This window comes from Leucopleurus acutus (assembly GCF_964270905.1).
Source record: "Leucopleurus acutus genome assembly, chromosome: 13".
NCBI lineage: Eukaryota > Metazoa > Chordata > Mammalia > Artiodactyla > Delphinidae > Leucopleurus > Leucopleurus acutus.
Genome location: NC_139155.1, coordinates 65,003,400 through 65,021,956, shown reverse-complemented (window position 1 = coordinate 65,021,956; position 18,557 = coordinate 65,003,400). Strand labels below are relative to the sequence as shown.

General features: G+C 52.5%; 2 protein-coding genes across 2 annotated transcripts; both read right to left on the bottom strand.

The window, feature by feature from the left end:
- Positions 1–255: 255 nt before the first annotated feature.
- On the bottom strand, positions 256–8,722 carry LOC309970873 (glutathione S-transferase theta-1-like; the record flags this gene model as incomplete). Its single annotated transcript, XM_082853559.1, is given in 6 exon segments — positions 256–450; positions 656–832; positions 5,030–5,116; positions 5,118–5,181; positions 6,708–6,795; positions 8,611–8,722. Coding segments are annotated over 6 exon segments (723 nt in total).
- Positions 8,723–10,802: 2,080 nt separating this feature from the next.
- Positions 10,803–18,367, bottom strand: LOC309970977 (glutathione S-transferase theta-4; the record flags this gene model as incomplete). Its single annotated transcript, XM_082853738.1, has 5 exons — positions 10,803–11,000; positions 12,113–12,289; positions 12,953–13,103; positions 17,083–17,170; positions 18,256–18,367. The coding sequence occupies 5 exons, from the start codon at positions 18,365–18,367 to the stop codon at positions 10,803–10,805; spliced, it is 726 nt and encodes a 241-aa protein (XP_082709864.1).
- Positions 18,368–18,557: the final 190 nt, after the last annotated feature.

Here is an 18,557-nt window from a genome sequence, read left to right as displayed (position 1 = left end):
AGAGGCTCAGGCTGAGCCCAGGTTTATTTCCCAAACTGAAAAGAAGATGCAGTGATTAAAGGAGACAAGGTCTGGGTATGCCATTCTCATCGTGGCTTTTAGGCAGCTGTGGAAGATGAGTGGGGACCTGGCCCAGGGAGCAGAGGGGCAGTGGGACTCAGGCAAGTCACACCTGCTCTCTGGGTCTGCCTCCCATGGGACATGGAAAGGAAGGTGCTTTGTGAACTGCCAAGGGCAGAGCAGAGGCTTCCCGGCTCACTGGATCATGGACAGCACCCTAGGCATCAACTTCCGCTTAATGGTGGGGTCTGCAGCCTGGGAGTCCTTGGCCTTCAGGATGACCTCATGGGCCTCCTGGAAGAGGACCTCCCCCACTGCCGCCTCCACGCGCTGGTGCCACGCAGCCAGCTTGGGTCGGCCTTCAAAGACTCGGCAGCCGGCACCCACAGGCTGTAGGGAGACAGGGGACAGGATGGGGATGGATGGGTGAGGCCAAGTATGGCAGCATCTACTTGGTTTGGAGGCCACAGAACCCCAGAAGGTTTCTACACATAAGCACAGTCCCATGGCCAGGTGAGGCAGTGTGAGCAGGACTTCAGCAGCCACCCAGGACCTCCCCTGCCTAGTCCCCCCAACAACTGCCCACAGCACTCACATTCATGAGCTCCGTGATGGCTATCAGGTCAGCCAGAGAGATGTGGGACCCAGCGAGAAAGGCCTTGTTCTGGAGGAACTTGTCCTCAAGCACCTGCAGGGTCACGTCCAACTCTGCCAGCGTGGCTGTCAGCATCTCGGGAGAGACCGGCTCACCCAGGTACACAGGGAGCATCACCTGGTGGGTGGGCAGGCAAAGTGGGGGGTTGGGACCCAGTCCAGCCTCAGGGGCAGGAAGGCAAGTCTCCCTGCCCTTAGAGCTGCCTCCTGGTTCCATGCATTTTTTTTCCTACAGGGAAATTCCTAAAGGACTCCTTTTCCCGGAACTATTCCTGCTCCTACAATCTGAGCCTGGGGCATCTGACAGAAGGACTCAAACCCCTTTGAGAATGACTCAGAGGGGACCTGAACAATGAGTTTCATACTTTGGGGGGAGGGCCTGGCTTAGGAACAATTATTTTATAACCTCTTTCCCCCAGATTATAAAATCAGTACCTCATACAGTATAATTAGGAGGATGGGCTTTTAAGGTCTCAACTTTGTTGCTTATAAACTATGTGAACTAGAGCAAAACACTCAAACTCTCTGAGCCTCGATTTCCACATCTGTGATATGGGAATAATAGTACAGGGCTCATCTTGTAAATGGAAAAGTGAGGCCCAGAGAGAGACAGACAGTTGCCTGAGACCACACAGCCAAGAAGAGACTAAGCCAAGCGTGGAACTGACGTCTTCTGACCCAGGGAGCTGCCAGGGACTAGAGAGAAGAGCCAGGAAAGGGTAGCGTTCAGGATTCTGGGAGGAGGGCATTTGGGGTGAAGCCATCAACAGCCTCAGGCTTGCCAGAGCTGTCAGGGAGACACAGTGGATGTGGAGCAGGGGAGGGAGCTTCATGTTCAGTCTGGTGTTTTGTTGGGTAAAGTTGCTTGGGGAGCCTGGGACTCTGGAAAGGTAAACAGGACTAAGATTGTGCACAAGCCCTGGTGGCTTCTGTTTCCTCCCCCAAACAACAAGGTAGACAGGGTCAGTGATCACCCACCAGTGGCCTGGAGGCCAGTGCTGGGCTAATGACATTCCTTTGGCTGCAGACTTCTTTTTTTTTAGAAGATGTTGGGGGTAGGAGTTTATTAATTAATTAATTTATTATTTTTGCTGTGTTGGGTCTTCGTTTCTGTGCGAGGGCTTTCTCTAGTTGCAGCGAGCGGGGGCCACTCTTCATCGCGGTGTGCGGGCCTCTCACTATCGTGGCCTCTCTTGTTGCGGAGCACAGGCTCCAGACGCGCAGGCTCAGTAGTTGTGGCTCATGGGCCTAGTTGCTCCGCGGCATGTGGGATCCTCCCAGACCAGGGTTCGAACCCGTGTCCCCTGCATTAGCAGGCAGATTCTCAACCACTGTGCCACCAGGGCAGCCCCTGGCTGCAGACTTTTTAAAACTATGGATCACTTGCTGACATTTAAAAGTGGAGACATCTCATATAAAAATCCTGAACTTTCCAGCTTCTTTTTAACATAAAGGTGCTGGCCACACAGGGCCAGCATTCCTACCTGGCCACCAGCACAGCATCTAAGGCTGCTGCTGGGGAGAAGCTGCTCCTTGGTGGGGGAAGCGGGAGGGTGGGGGGAACAACGGCTCTTAGTTGGCCAAACCCCACATAAGTCCACCTCCCGTGTATTCTCTGCCTCACCCCAGCAGCAGACTGTCTACATTTCCCTTCTGTTCCCATGGGGTGGTTCCAAAGTTCTTAGGGTTTTAAAAAGTGTTTTTATTCCTCTTTAAATATAAAAGACCATAAGAGGGTAATAAATAAATTCTGATTTATTCTTATCAGGAAATGCTATAGAGTAGTTAGAAAAAAATAAATTAGACCCACCCATAGCACTATGGAAAAATGCAAGTTCCAGAATGATATGAGAGCATTTATATAAAATTGTAAGCACTCAAAGCAAAACTTTATTTTTATAGCTACACATAAATGTAATAATGTAGAAAATCGTGAACTGAAAGGACTTGAACCAGATCCTGGGGAGCAGGGGGCACCTCAGGAAGGTACAAGGGCAACAAAGAGGTCTTTTGACTTTTGTTCTCTAATGTTTCCTTTTTCGTATAAAAAAATGATAGAAGATACAATAAAACTCATGACCCAGAATTAGCCATACACTTTCAAAAATGAGGAGTGTTTCTGATGAGGATATGACAGTCACAAAAAAACCACTGCTCCCACCATAACACTGAAAAGAAAATAACCTTATTTTTCTTTAAAGTCTTCAAAGAATATAGAACTTTAAAAAAAGGAAAATAAAAGAAAGAACAAAAAAAGAAAGAAAAAAGCCTAAACCTGTTCTGTCCAATATGGAAACCACTGGCAACGAGAGGTTACTGAGCTCTTAAAATATGTCTCGTCTTAGGTGAAATGTGCTGTGCATGTAAAATACACACCAGAAAACAGACACAGATCAATGGAACAGGATAGAGAGCCCAGAAATAAACCCACGCACTTATGGTCAATTACAACAAAGGAGGCAAGAATATACAACAGAGAAAAGACAGTCTCTTCAGTAAGTGATGCAGGGAAAACTGGACAGCTACATGTAAAAGAATGAAATTAGAACATTCTCTAGCACCATACAAAAAGATAAACTCAAAGTGGATTAAAGGGCTTCCCTGGTGGCGCAGTGGTTGAGAGTCCGCCTGCCGATGTAGGGGACACGGGTTCGTGCCCCGGTCCGGGAAGATCCCACATGCCGCGGAGCGGCTGGGCCCGTGAGCCATGGCCACTGAGCCTGCGCGTCTGGAGCCTGTGCTCTGCAACGGGAGAGGCCACAACAGTGAGAGGCCCGCGTACCGCAAAAAAAAAAAAAAAAAAAAAAAAAAAAGGATTAAAGACCTAAACGTAAGACCAGGAACAGTAAAACTCCTAGAGGGAAACATAGGCAGAACCACTGAGGGGCACTTAAGTGTCATTGTTGATGGACACTGGGGTTGCTTCCACAGCTATTGTGAATAATGGCTATTGTGAATATTGCTGCTATGAACATCTCTTCGAGACCCTGCTTTCAATTATTTTGGGTATATACCCAGAAGTGGAAGTGCTGGGTCATGTGGTAATTGTATTTTTAATTATTTTGAGGAATCATCATACTGTTTTCCACAGCAGCTGCACTACTTACCATTCCCATCAACAGTGCACAAGAGTTCTAATTTCTTCTTATTCTCACAAACACTTGTTATTTTGTTCACATATATATATATACATATATATATACACATATATATATGTATATATATATGTAATAGCCATTCCAGTGGGGGTGAAGTGGTATCTCATTATAGTTTTAATTTGCACTTTCCTAATGATTAGTGATACTGAACATATTTTCATGTGTTTATTAGCCAAAATTTTACTATTTTGAGTATACTGGCTTAAGTAAAATATAGTCATTTCAACTGTTTCTTCTTACTTTTTAATTGTGGCTACTAGAAGATTTAAGACTGCATATATCTCACTTTGTACTTTGGTGCAGCACTGGACTAAATGAACTAAATTCCAGAGGGCACGAGCCCTCCCTAGGTAAGCCACATTCATCCCTGGGGTCCAGGCAAGCAGAGGTGTAAGCCTGCCATCAGCATAGGAGTTTTCTGATGAAGCAGCCAGGTGGGGAACTTAGGGCGGGGCTGAAAAGTAGAGCCATCTTAAGGTGGTAGTTGGTGCTTAGATTCCAAATCCCTGCTGGAGGAAAGCGAGCAACCTGATTCCACCCTCCGGATACCTGAAACCAGAGATGAACTGAAACTAACTAATGCCACATCCCAGCCCCATTCCTGACTAGCTGGAAGGGAGGAACCTCCCACCAAGACTGCCTGATAGAGAAAAGTGCAAGCCCTTTCTCGGGTATTTATTTTTATTATGTATTCAGTCTCTACTCTCCTTTTATACATAATGTGCAGCACATAATGATAAATTATAAGACATACAGAGAAAGAGGAAAATGTGGCCCATAATCAAGAAGGATAAAAAAACAACCAGTAGAGACAGACTCGCAGAGAACCCAGGGGCTGAAATTAGCTGACAAAGACTTTTAAGTAACTATTATAAGTATGTTAAAGAATTTAGAAGAAAAGATGGTGAGTGGATGGTGAATTTCAGCAGAGACATGGAAACTCTAAAAAGAACCAAATGGAATTTCTAGAACTGAAAATTACATATCTCGAATAAAGAATGTATTAGATGGGCTTACCAGCAAACAGAAGGAAGGATTAGGAAGTCAAAGTCAGGTCAATACAAGCTATTCAAACTGAAAGGAAGAATAAATGCGATGTTGCCCAAGCCCTTTTGGGCGATGTCCTCACTGCCCCCGCCTGGGGAGGGGCACCTCACCTTATGCCACAGGACCCGGAGGCAGTTTCTCCGCAGGGTTGTGTGCTGCCAGGCCAGGTACTCATCCACACGGGCGCAGGCCTGTGTGGTCCTGGGGGTACCAGTGGTCAGGGACCTTATACTTGCGGGTCAGGTAGAGCAGAATGGCCATACTGTGGGGGAGGGGAGGACATGATGGGTGGGGGAAAGTATGGAGCTAGGGGCTTTATACAGAGTCCCTTCCTTAACCTTCCTGACCATGTGCCAAGGTATTTGCTCGGTTTCCAGACAAGGAAGCCGGGCTCAGAACAGAAATGGGAGTTGCCCAGGGCACACAGCCTTTGGTGGCAGAACTGAAAGTCTGTCTATGGCTAATACCCAAGCTCATCCTATCACCGGGTGAAATCCCACAGCAAGTCCTGCCAAGTGTTCTGAGACAGCTTCTGATGGGAAAACCAGAGAAAGCTTCCTGGAGGAGATGGCATCAAAGCTGAGCCTTAAAGAAGCTCAGTTCTTTCCAGTCTGCCTCTACTCTTGTCATCCAACATTCAGCCCCTCCCAGATGGCCTGGTGGTTCAAAAAGGCTTTCCTGTTGTCCCTAAAGCACCAGCTGGAAACACGGGGCGGGGCGGGGGGGCGGGCAGTGCTGCAGGATCATGAACCAGCAGGACAGACAACGCTCCCGCAGCTCCCTCCCTGCCCTGGGTTAGGAGGACTGCCTTGGTGTTGGGGCGGGGGTGGACCCAGAAGGGCACTGAATGTGGGAATTTGGGGCCATAGGAAGGCCTTCAGGAACTCGGGATACCCCAGAGGCTGGGCACCCCAGCCAAAGGGGCAGAAAACCTCTGTATCTACCACTGGCCTAGGTTCCCTACTGGGAACCCTGCACCCACATGCAGCTGAACAGCCCACTTGTCTTTTTGCTCTTTTTGCTCCCAACTAATTGTTCAAGGAAGCTCCGAGGAGGGCTGCAGGTCCCTGGGAGCCATGCACCTCCCAAAATAGGGGAGAAGAGACAGAAAAATGCAGAGATTGCATGCTGCCCCTGGCAGGTACGCTTGGGAGGTCAACAGTGGGCAGCACAGGACTCAGGACAGTAAGGGCAGCAGGAAGGAAGATGGCGCTGGCAGAAGGTGGGAGGAATTCTTTGGGGGTGCATCCACCTCAAGATTCCAGAGATGAGTTCAAAAGTTCCAGGTTCCCCTTGTTGTGGGAGGCGTGACTTAGGTGATGAAGGGGGTGGAACTGGAAAAAAATTTCACCCTCCCTAAAGAGATTTCTACTTCTTGGGACTGTTGTGATGCAAAACATGCACGTGTCTGGTGGTCTTCCCACGGGCATGGCCCACCCAGGGAAGGGGCAGCCCAGAGATGGAACCACTGGGGCATCAAAACACAAGTTTGGCCAGCGGGCAACCTTGGAGGGGATGAAGCCGCCCTGCCCCGCACCCCTGCCCGGGGACCCATCACCAACAACCACAGGATTGGTACAGATGTAAAACAGATGCGTTCTTTTCCAACCATCCCTGTGAACTGAAACCGTGGACAGGCAGGAGCCGGGGGTCAAGCCCTGACTCTCTGCAGGATGTTGGGCAAAGGGCCCTTCACCTCGGAGGACTTCAGTTTCCTGTCTATGAAATAGAGAGCTAGGACGAGATGGTTCTAGCGAGGTCTGGTAGCAGCCCCGGCTCCCCAGTTACCTCTCGGTCAAAATGAAGTCCCCGCCCTTCAAGGCAGGCACCTTCTGCCGGGGGTTCACCTGGGCAAAGACATCACTGAGGTGCTGGCCTGCAGAGAGCCCATCGTGGTGGGTGGTGGGAGGAAAACGCCAAGCCCTGCCTGGCTGTGCCCACCCCCCACGCCACCCCCCTCTCAAGGCCCAGGCCCCAATTTCATGGCTCTTCTCCAGCCCCGGGTTGCTCTCCGGTGTGGGAAAGGCTGCTGTGGGAGGAGTGGGAGGCTGTTCTGCCAGCTGGTGCAAAAGACCTTGATACCCCTTGCCAGGTCCTGGTAGGCATAACCTTCCCCCAACAGCACGGCCCCAAAACAGAGCTCAAGAAGCTCCAGCCAGGGTGGGGCCTCTCCTTGCCTGGGCCCTCACAGACACCCAACCCACTGCCTTTCCACCATTGCCAGCATCACAAGCGCCCATGCAGGGTGTCCCCAGCTGCAGGGGCCGGGAGGCTGGTGCCCTGAGTGGACTGTGATTCCCTACGGTGCCCCTTTCCCTGTGGACTCTAAGGTAGGGTCACCAAACACAGACAAGTGGCCTCTTCCTGGTGTCCACTTACTTGCAACCAACTTCCACAGGCCCCTGAGTGTCCCCTTGCTCACCCTGCCCTGGGCACCGGGGACAGAGCTGGCCCTGTCGTTAGGCTCTGCATTCTTGTCCCACCACAGCTCCCCGGAAAGGTGCAGCCCACTGTCCCCCAGGACCCTGACCTCTGCTCAAGCTCATACGAGTGTTTTCTGCTCCTTCAGATGCAGCCAGAGAGAAGCTTCTGAAGGACACTTAAGCATCACTGCTGCCATGCTCAACAGCCTTCAGTGGTTCCCCATTACCACGGGAGCAGGGGGAAGCTGCTCAAAGCCATAAACTATCCACTACCGCCTTCCCCCTCCAGCCTCAGCCCCACTCTCTCTCCTCCCTTTCCCTCCCTTCCGACTGTTCCTTCACCGGGGACCCTCCCCTCCTCTCCTGGTGAAACACACCTCCTACTGCACCCTCTATCTGACAGCCCAGTTTGGACATCCCTTTGTCCCCATGCCCTCTCCCCTACCCCACACTCTGCAGAGGTAACCCCTGGGCAGGACAAGTGGGCAGTCCCCAGAGGAGGCTGGGAAGAGATGGCGATTCAGGCAGAAGGACAGGCTGGCACAAAGGCAGAATGGCAGGCGAGGCCCACGGAGCTGGGGGCCCTGGGTGTAAGGCTCAGCCAGGCAGAGTTGCCCTACTTGCCCCGCCAGCAAAAAGGGAGTTCTGCTGTCGCCTACCCCAGCTGCCATGCCAGCTGTGCCCTTGGGACCTTGGGGACCTGTCAGAGAAACAAACCCTCTTGCTCAGAGTGCAGGGCTCGCCAAGCCCCTGCAGTCCCCCTCCTGCTCCCATAACTCCCCGTCGGCTGCCCCCCTTTCCAGTAGGAATAAGAGGCAGAGGACAAGGTAAGTGAAGGCAAAGCAGGAGGAGGAGGAAGGGACAGAGGGGGACCCAGTGCAGCCCAGGCCAGAGCATCAGCAGCTGGGGCCACAAAAGAGGGGCTCACTCTGCCACACACCCCATGCAGCCCCCCTAAAGCCCCCTCCTCCTGCCCCTTTCCCTGGGGCCCCAACCCTATGCCCAGGTGCACCCCCTCTGTTCGCAGCGTCCCTCCTCCTTTCCTCATGCCTCCCCCACTTTTTACTCCGCTTCAGCTGAGCCCCGTGGTCCATTCCATGGGACCAAGCAGAGTTTGGGGATCCCCGAATCTCGTATCTCCCTGGTGGCTCACCTGTTCGGTGCTGGCCCCAGGACGGGGGTGACTCGGAGAGGGGTCCCCCTAATTGGTGTTCGGCCTCCTCGTCCCTCACTGACTTCTCGGTCCCCCAGACCCGGGCCTGGCCCACCTTTGCGCAGGTCCACGGAGCGCAGCTCGAAGGGGATGCCGTTCTTCTCGGCGAAGATGTAGACGGCGCGGCAGGGTTGGGACAGCAGGTCCAGGTAGAGCTCCAGGCCCATGGCGGGGGCGGACCAGCCTCGCAAAGCACGGGATACGGAACACAGCAAGCCCAGCGCTGGGTCTGACGAGCGGCAGCGCGGCCCGCCCCCCTGGTAGCTCCCCATTGGCGCTCCGGCCGCGCACTTGGGTGCAATCGCGGAAGCCCGGCGAGTCTGCGGGCTGGGCGGGGGCTCCGGATGGTCCCCCTGGGGGAGGCGGGTTGGGGGGCTCAGAGGGCCCCCAAGCCCAAGCTCATCTCACTGAGCATAACGTCTTCAAGGCTCATCCTAGTTGTAGCGTGTGTCAGAACTTCCTGTTTTACGGATGAGAAAATTGAGGTCCACAGTTGATTACAGGTCCAGAAAGTCTGACTCCAGCATCTACGATCTTGGCCACAAGCTGCAGAGATCCTGGCGCCAGCAAGAGGCAAAGCCTCAGGGCTTACGGTCAGCGTGGTGGGCTAACTCATTTCGCCCCGGTGCGCGCCCTGGACTCTGACAGCAGGTCTTCCTGCTCCTGCCAGCCCAGTGCCTCAATGTCGTTCCCTGGGTTTGTTTCTTCCCTCCTCTGGGCCTCTGTTTCCCCACCTTTAAAATGATGGAGCAATCCCACTGAAAGATCCAGCAATCCCACTTCTGGGCATATATCCAAAGAAAATGAAAACAGGATCTGGAAGAGATATCTGTAATCCCATGTTCATTGCAGCATTATTCACAATAGCCAAGATATGGAAACAACCTAAGCATCTGTTAAGGGGTGAATGGACAAAGAAAAATTGGAGAATATACACTGACACATACAGAGGAATCTTTCATCTAGCCTTTAAAAAGAAGGAAATCTTGTCATTTGCAACAACATGGATGAACCTGGAGGTCATTATGCTAAGTGAAATAAGACAGGCCTAGACAGACAAATACTGCCTGATCTCACTTATGCTGTGTGGAATCTAAAAAAAGTGGAACTCTAACAAGCAGAGAGTAGATGGTGGTTACCAGGGGCTGGAGGGGGAGGGGGGAAATGGCAACATATTGGTCAAAGGGTATAAAGTTTTGAATACCCCAGATAAATAAGTTATGGAGATCTAATGCACAGCATGGTGACTATAGTTAACAGCACTGCATGGTATACCTGAAATTTGCTGAGTAGTTCTTAATTATTCTCAGCAGCAACAAAAAATGGTAACTGTCTGCTGAAAGGAAAAAAAAAAAGCACAACCTGAGTGTTGTGAGTGAAGTTTGATCCAGGGTCTTGCTGAAAACTACAGCACAAGAGACAGCCTTTTCAAAAGTCCAGTTTTTGTTTCATTGATCTTCTCTACTGTTTTTCACTTCTCTATTTCATTTATCTCCACTGGAATCTTTATTATTTCTTTTCTTCTGATGGTTGTGATTTGAGATCTGTATGCCTTTACAGCTATAAATTTGCTTCACAGCCCTGCTTCTGCTGCATCCCGTAAGTTTGGGTGTGTTGTGTTTTTGTTTTCATTTGTTCGAAGTACTTTCTAATTTCCCTTGTGACTTCTTCTTTGATCCACTGGTTGTTTAAAAATGGATTGTTTAATTTCCAGATATTTCATCTTCTAGTTTTCCTTCTGTTGTTGATTTCTCATTTCATTCCACTGTGTTCAGAAACACACACTGTGACTTCAATCTGTTCAAATTTCTTGGGATTTATTTTATGGCTTCAAAAAGGGTCTAGCCTGGAGAATACTGCGTGTGCCCTTGAGAAGAACGTGTGCTCTGTGTTGCGGGCGCGGTGCTATGCGTAGTTGGCAGGCCGATGGGTTAGGGTGTTGCTCAATCGTCCATTTCCTTGGGGATCTTCGGTCTCACTATTTTATCCATTAGTGAAAGTAGAGCACTGAAGTCTCAACTCTTATTATTGACAGTTTAATCATGTTTAACCTTTAATTTTCAAATTCTTTTTGGAAGCTGGGGGGACTCGTGACCGCCCCCCAGCCCCACCACATCAGATGTGTGTCCCAGGCTCAGCAACCGTGGCGGTTGTTCCAGTTCACTGAAAAACAGTGATTTTCAGCGTCTCCCCTAAGGTAGGAGGCGCCGGGGGCTGAGCTGGCCAGGCCCGCAGGCTGGGCTGCTACTACGTGAACTTCTGCAGCAAATCGCAGATCCTCTCCTTGACCATCGGATCCAGAGTGGAGCAGTCCCATTCCGCCAACTTCACCAGCCGGTCGTGGGCCTCCCAGAAGAGGTCGGAGCCGATGGCCAGCTCCACCCTCATGCGCCACTCGGCCAGCTTGGAGCTGTTGAGGAAGACGTTATGGTTGCCCGCCATGGGCTGTGGAGAGACAGAGAGGTAGGCATGGTCAGCCTGTGGACCAGCCCCACCTGCGTCCCTCCTACAGCTGCAGGGCTCTCCCCATCTGTCCCTGTGGACAGTGAGCTGGCTAACCCCTGAGGCCTGGTCAGGGGTTGCAGGCCATGTAACACATGTGGGTGGGGATGGAAGATCCCTGGGGGCTCTCAGTCGCTGGTCTTGCTCCAAGGCTCCTGAATCCCTCTCTAAGGGACCCCTGGCCCAGGGCTTCCCACTTCTCCAGCGTGAAACCTCCCAGGGGTCCTGCCCTCTTCCAGGGAAACCCCTTGTCCCCAGATGAGGGTGGGAGGAATTCAGTTATTTTTCCCCCCTGTTGAACCTCCCTCTGTGATCAAGCACAGGGGCGGGGACGAGAAAGCCATCAGGCAGCCTAAGAAACATGCACACAAGATGTTTGGGGGGTTGTGAATGAAATTTAAGGGGTGGGGGGTGAAACTGAGGGGACTGCACCACCTGGGACAGAAAGATTGGAATGTTTTTTTCCCGGTGCTGGTCCACACTGCACACTGACCAGGGCCACTTTGCATACTGGCCAGGGTCTCAACAGCATCCTGCACACCAGCTAGGTCAGAACTGGTCACCCTCCCCTGCACACAGAAACCACATAAATGCCGCCCCACACCCACGTGTGTCCCCCCATGCACAGCGGATGCCCCTCAGACCCAGAGCCAGGGAGCTGCTCTGTACAACTATCTGTCTGGAGCTCTGGAAAAGAGGCACTTTGGCTGGAAGGACACTTTGGAAACCTCTGGACAATTTCCGGAGAGTCCAGCGGGAGGAGGAGGCATCCAGGATCCTGGCCGACTGACCAAGAAACACTGTGTTCTTCTCCTTGTCCCACGCTGGCCCTCCAGCTCCTGCCCCCACAGAGGACTCTTGGTGAAGCATGAATGACCACGATCCTCCCCGATTCAAAACCTGTGTTTCCTGTGGCCCCCGGGTCAAGGCCAGACACCCAGGCGTGGCTCCCACAGTCCCCATATCTCCCCGTTCACCAGCCTTTCTGAAAGTTATGGTCACAGAGGAGTCCCTCCTCTGTCCAGGCTCCATCCCCCCGTCACCCCACCGCACACCTGCATCATCTCCACCAGGGCTACCAAGTCGGCCAGGGAGATGTTGTCCCCGGTGATGAACATCTTCTCCTGCAGAAACTTTTCCTCGAAGAGCTTCAGGTTGTTAGTCACCTCTGCCAGCACCTGCTCTGTCTTCTCAGCTGGAACTTCCTCACCCGTGATCATCGGGATCAGCAGCTGGCCAGGGGAGGGGAGGGGAGGGAGAGGAGGCCACATCTGACCCTCCAGGTCTCAGTACCCTTTTCTGCTAGAGAGGTGGTGGACAGTACCAAGGATGTAAAGTGGTGTCGCCTCTTTTAGCAGTTCTGGTTGGTAGAAGTTGCCTGGGGCCCTTGTTCAGAAGGATTTGAGGTCCCAGCAGGAAAGAATCCTATGATTGATTACTGATATCTGTCACAGGCATAGGATAAGAAGTAGGGACACATGTACTGGTTATTTGTCATCTTCAAATCTGGTAGCCTTTATGGGCCCTTTGACTCTGGGGTGTTTTTTTTCGGGGGGGGGGGAGTGTTTTGCTGCATGGCTTGTGGGATCTTAGTTCCCTGACCAGGGATTTAACCTGGGCCACAGCAGTGACAGTTCCAAGTCCTAACCTCTGGACCACCAGGGAATTCCCAACTGTGATATTTTCTAGTTGGAATGAAACGTCTTGACTCTTATCCTGGCTTCAGTGATACCAGCCCCTCCTGGGCACCCCTCACCTTGTCTTCATAAGGCTCTTTCCAACTCAGTGGTTCACACTCCCCACAGCTCCGTAAGGCAGGCAGGAAAGGGGGCTGTGGAAATGAGGCTCAGGGAGGGAGGGACACTTGCTTGAGCCCCCGCTGTGGCCCTGCTCACCTTGATCCAGAGTATCTTGTTCATGGGTAGCTGAAGGGCTGTGTGCTGCCAGGCCATGAACTCGTCCACGCGGGCGCGCGTGTGCAGGTCTGGCGGGTACCAGTGCGAGGGCGCACTGTACTTGCGGCACAGGTAGAAAAGGATGGCCACACTGCAGAGAGGACAGTCAGGGCGCTCCTCTGGCCTCCCCAACCCTCTACACGAACCATCCAGCGGGGCTGGGCCCAATGTGGGCCCTCCAGCCACAGGTGGGCTCTAGGCACTGACATCCCACCTGGAGGAGGATGAGCCCCAAGGGCCCCGGGAAAGGCAGTCAGTCCACCCCCATCAGCGAGGGCAGGGAGAGGCCCTGCGGGGCAGGTGGGAGTTGGTGGATGGCATCAGGAAGGGCAGTCCAGACGGCACAACACGTAGGGAAACACGGGGTAAGAGGGGGCGCGGGAAATCTGGAGAAAGCAGAACCCATGAGTGACGGGGAGAGGGTGCGGGCTGGCTGGGGAGAGGTCAGGGACAGCCAGAGATGGCCTGCACTGCTCTGTCCATGCCCACTGCCCACCGCCCCCACCGCCACAACTTCCGTGTCTCTTGATCCTGCACCTGGAGGTTATGGTCCTCAACGCTTATTCCCTGCCTTCAGCCCTCCCGGCTCCCACACTGGGAGCTCGGATACCAAGCGGGGACCACACACACCAGCACGTTCTCTGACAGCCCCTGCCCCCAGGGTGAATCAGAGCTTACAGTGACCGGAGGAGCCTCACCTCCTGGCAGACAGGGCCCAGCCCACATCACAGTCCCTGGGATGACCCTGGAACAGGCATCTGGCCTTTTGTCTGGCCAGCACCCTTTCCCCCACTTCTCCCGTAGGGACCCGCTCCACCAACAGTGATCCTGGCCCGGGTGACTGGCAGTCATGGGTCCCAGTGCCCTGGCCAGTGAGAGGCCCACAAGTAAGCAGGTGACTCGACTGGGCCCATCCCTGTCCTTCCTGAGAACTTCAGATCACCCACGAAGGAGGGGTTGCTCGTTTTGCGAGGACCAGGTGCTTCAAAGATGAGGCTACAGAGCTGTTGCTGGTGGTGGGAATAGGAGAAAATGCTGAGAGAAGCTGGCAGGTGGGCTGGTGGGGGAAAGCATCAGCACCACCATAGCCAGGCCCAGATTCCCCTGGCTTGTCACATCCCCCAGTAAACTCAAACTAGTTGAGCGGAGTTTCTGCCTTGCGTGGCTGGTGTCCTTAGCCCCTCACTCAGTGCCCTAATAGACACCTGTGGGCAGAGGGGCCAGGAGGCTGGAGGGATGGGGGAAGGGTGGGTCTTTGGAGAAGGTCTAAGGGGGATGGTAGTGGATTCACAGCCGTTCTAAGGCCCAGGACTGGGAGGTGGGAGGGAAGGACCAGCAGGGTGAGAAGGTGGCATAATAAGAAGGCCAAGGGCAGAGGTGGGGGCCCTGCTCTGGAGAGAAAACCAAGGGTGTGGCTGGATAATCACTTGGTAAAGATATTAGGCAGGTGACTTGTGAATCTAAGGGACCATTTCAGCAGAAACACTGACAGCTTGTACTGAAGGAGACAGATGGGATGAAATGAACGAAGGCTGTCAGACACCTCTGTGAAATGGGCAGATGGGACTATTCAACCTTCAAGAAGAGGAAAGAATAACCCAGAGGGAGGCTCAGGGGCCAGTAGGGCTGTCCTGCCACCACAGGCCTGGGGTACTGGTTCTAAAAGGTGGGGCCAACACCCTGATAGGCTCAGAGGACAGAGTATGGAGCTAAAGAGGATCATTTTGTTAAGAGAAACGAAAGACCCAAAATGGGGTCACTTGTGCTAAGCCCCACATCAGCCAACCGAGACTCAGTACCTTAACCTAACTGCAGTTTCAGCCTCTCCCAGGAATGTGACCTTGAACCAGTTAATCTGGAATTACCTGGCCAGCACTAGTGAGGTCATCTGCCTGATAGACCCCTGGCTTCCCCCAAAGAAAGGTGATCTTGACTAAAACAATCCGCTCTTTGCTAGAAACTTCCTTTCCCTGCCTCCTTCTGTCTATAACAAGCCTTTCATTTTGTACAGCTCATCAGAGCTCCTTTCCAGGTGGGATGCTGCTCTGTTCATGAATTGTTGAATCTTTAATTTTACGCAGTTGAATTTTTATTTTTAACAATGCTCAAGCCCTAAAACCGAATGCAATTTGTGCTGCCAGGTTTCAGACTTGCCGGGGATGCACGAGCCTTTTATTCCTTCCTATCCTCTGTTTTGGAATGGTAATGTCTAGCCTATGCCTGTCCCCCCACTGTATTTTGGAAACAGGATAACTTGTTGTCTGGTTTCACAGGTTCATAGATGGAAGGGAATTTTGACCCAGCATGAATCAAACCCTAATCGCACCCATACCTGACTTGGATGATTTAGAGGATGGCATTTTGGACTTAAAGGTGATGCTGGGATGATTATGACTTTTGGAGATGCTGGGATGAGGTGAATGTATTTCACACATGAGCAGGACATGAATTTGGGGGGGGGCCAGGAAGCAGACGGTTATGAGTTGAATTGTGTCTCGCAAAAAAGACATGTTGAGGTCTTAATACCCAGTACCTTAAAATGTGACCTTATTTGGAAAGAAGGTCTTTACAGAGGTCATCAAGTTAAAATGAGGTCATTGGAGTAGATGCTAATCCAAAATGACTGGTGTCGGGACTCCCCTGGTGGCGCAGTGGTTAAGAATCCGCCTGCCAATGCCGGGGACATGGGTTCGATCCCTGGTGCGGGAAGATCCCACATGCCTCGGAGCAACTGAACCCGTGCGCTACAACTACTAAGTCTGTGCTCTAGAACCTGCGAGCCACAACTACTGAGCCCATGTGCTGCAACTACTGAAGCCTGTGCACCTAGAGCCCATGCTCCGCAACAAGAGAAGCCACCGCAATGAGAAGCCCGTGCACCGCAACAACGAGTAGCCCCCGCTCACCGCAACTAGAGAAAGCCCACATGCAGCAACAAAGATCCATGCAGCTAAAAAATTTTTAAAAAAGACTGGTGTCCTTATAAAAAGGGGATATTTGGACACAGAGACATGCACAGAGGGAAAGCGATGTGAATAGACACAGGGAGAAGATGGCCATCTTCCAGACAAGGAACACCCTAGGCTACCAGAACCTAGGAGAGACCTGGGACAAATCCTTCCTGGCCCCTTCATGGCGAGCATGGCCCTACCAACACCTTGATTTCGGACTTCTACCCCAGAGCCATGAGACAATACATTTCTGTTGTTCTAAGCCAGCCAGTCTACCCTCTTACAGCAGTCCTAGAAATGTACCTAGCCCTGGGCCACCCAGACTTCCATGGTCCACTTGGGAGATATACTTTAAGTTATGAGACCACCTGTGAAGCAGGCTGAGAAACAATGAACCCTGAATCTTACCAAACCTTGAGATCCAACTACCAATTTACAGGAAATGAAGGGACAGAAAGCCACGTTACACGGCACCATGAGGATTCAGTCAGCAAAATTTAGACCATCGGAAATTCCACAGGACAAAAGAGCTGGTTTCTTCAACCATGGCAAAAATGCAAAGGTCCAAGGTCCAAGGTGGGGCGTGGAGGGGGCTGGAGATGAAAAGAGACTGAAGAGGTGGATCAATCAGTTGCACTCTTTGCAGCTTATTTGGACCCTGATTCCAAGGCACGAACTGCAAAGAAAATATGTCTGAGATATTCAGAGACTGTCGAATATGAACAGGATATATGAAGAAATACAGGAATTATTGTTAATTTTCTTAGGTGTCATCATGGTATTGTGGTGATGCTTTTTTTTTTTTTTAAAGAGACTTTATCTCTTAGAAGGTCATTCCTTAACATTTACAGGTGAAGGAATGGAGTGGCCAGGAGGCAGGGGAACAGAGCGGAGTATAGATGATGCAAAATGGGCCCCTGGGTGGACCACTGTTGGAACTATGGGGTGGGTACGTGGGTCCATTATACTCCTTCTTATTTACTATTTACTCTACTTAAGTGTATGTGTGAACTTTTCCAGAGTAAAAAAAAAAAAATCAATAGGCACCAGCAGAAGGGCTGCCACTGACTCTCCCAGGAAAAGCAGACACATGGTGGGAGAGCCAGGGAAGACCGCTACCTTTCAGATAAGACAAATTTCCCATCTTTGAGACTGGGCAGCTTCCTCAGGGGGTTGATCTCGATGTACTCCTTGCTGTGGTGGTGACCTGAGAGGTGCAGGAAGGTCTGAGGCTGCTGGGACCCCAGGGAAGAGAGACCCAGGCCTCCCAGAGGCAGAAATGCCTTTCTCTCCATTTTCGCAAGAAGGGAAACTGAGTCCCAGAGGAAAACCATGGCTCACCCCAGGTAAGGGGGCAAATCAGCGGCCCAACAGGGACCAGGTCAGGACGCCTGCCCCCATCCCAGGCTCCGTGACCAGGACAACCTTTATGGCTCACAGAAGCTGGAGGCCTCCAGCCCTCACCCCCAACTCTGGGCCTAAAGCCACAGCCTGTGAATCAACAGAAGCCCTAGGGGCCTGGATCCCACCCCTAGACCCCCTGCCCCTCTAAGGGGAGCAGGGCAGGTGCCAGCACAGGAGCCCCAGCCCCAGCACACAGATGGAATCCAAAAGGGAGCCTCCCATAGGCACTCAATCCAAGTGATCCGAACAGAGAACCCTATGTGTGTGTGCGTTTGGGGGGGGGGGGGTCGGGGGGGAGTTTTAACTCCTCCTTGGTCAGCTGCCTACATTGAAAACACTTCAGGGGGCTCTACTTCCACCCCGATAATGTCCAGGGCTCCCGGGTCTCCTCCTCTGTGTTCTGGAGGCTCCAGCCTCTGCAAGCTGAGGTTTTAGAGCAGCTTGGAGTGGTGATGGAGAGTGTGGCCACGGACCTCACCCAGGCTTGGGGGTCACCCTGAGCAGGTCTGAACACTTGGAGCGGGGGAACGGGTGTGGATTGAAGTAAATGAGGAATAACCGTGCGCCTCTGCGACCTCTGCCAAACTAATTGGCAGGTGCTGCAGTTGACGAGGTGCTGGGCACCCTTGAGGAGAAGGTGGGGCGCTAGGTGGGGGTCCCTCCGCCCCTCTTCCTCTCATTTCCCCCCAGAAGAGCCTGTTCACAGTGGGGCAGAGTCCGTGGGGACCCGCAAAGGCAGGCGGGGCAGGAGCACCACCAACATTTCCCTTGGGAAGCTTTTCTTCCCCTGTGGACTTTGTGGGGGTCTCCTCTGTCTCTGTCTCCGCTTCTCAGAAATACCCCAACCTTGTGTCCTGCCTTCCTACCCGGGCAGCTGCGGATGCCGACCTTTCAGCAGATCCACAAACTGGAAGTCGAAAGGGATGCTGTTCTTCCTGGCGAAGATGTAGACAGCGCGGCACGATGCAGACAGCAGGTCCAGGTAGAGCTCCAGGCCCATGCTGGGCCCCCGCTGCGGCCGGCAGACACCCAGCCTCAACCAGAATGCAGCCTGTGCCCTGGCCCTGTGCCCACCAGCCCAGGCCCAGGCCCCCGCGTTCTGGAACCTCTTGTTCACTTGGTGTTTTCATGAGGCCGAGAAGCCTGGAATTCTCACAGCAGCAAAGATTCTGAGGAAACCCAGGAACAGG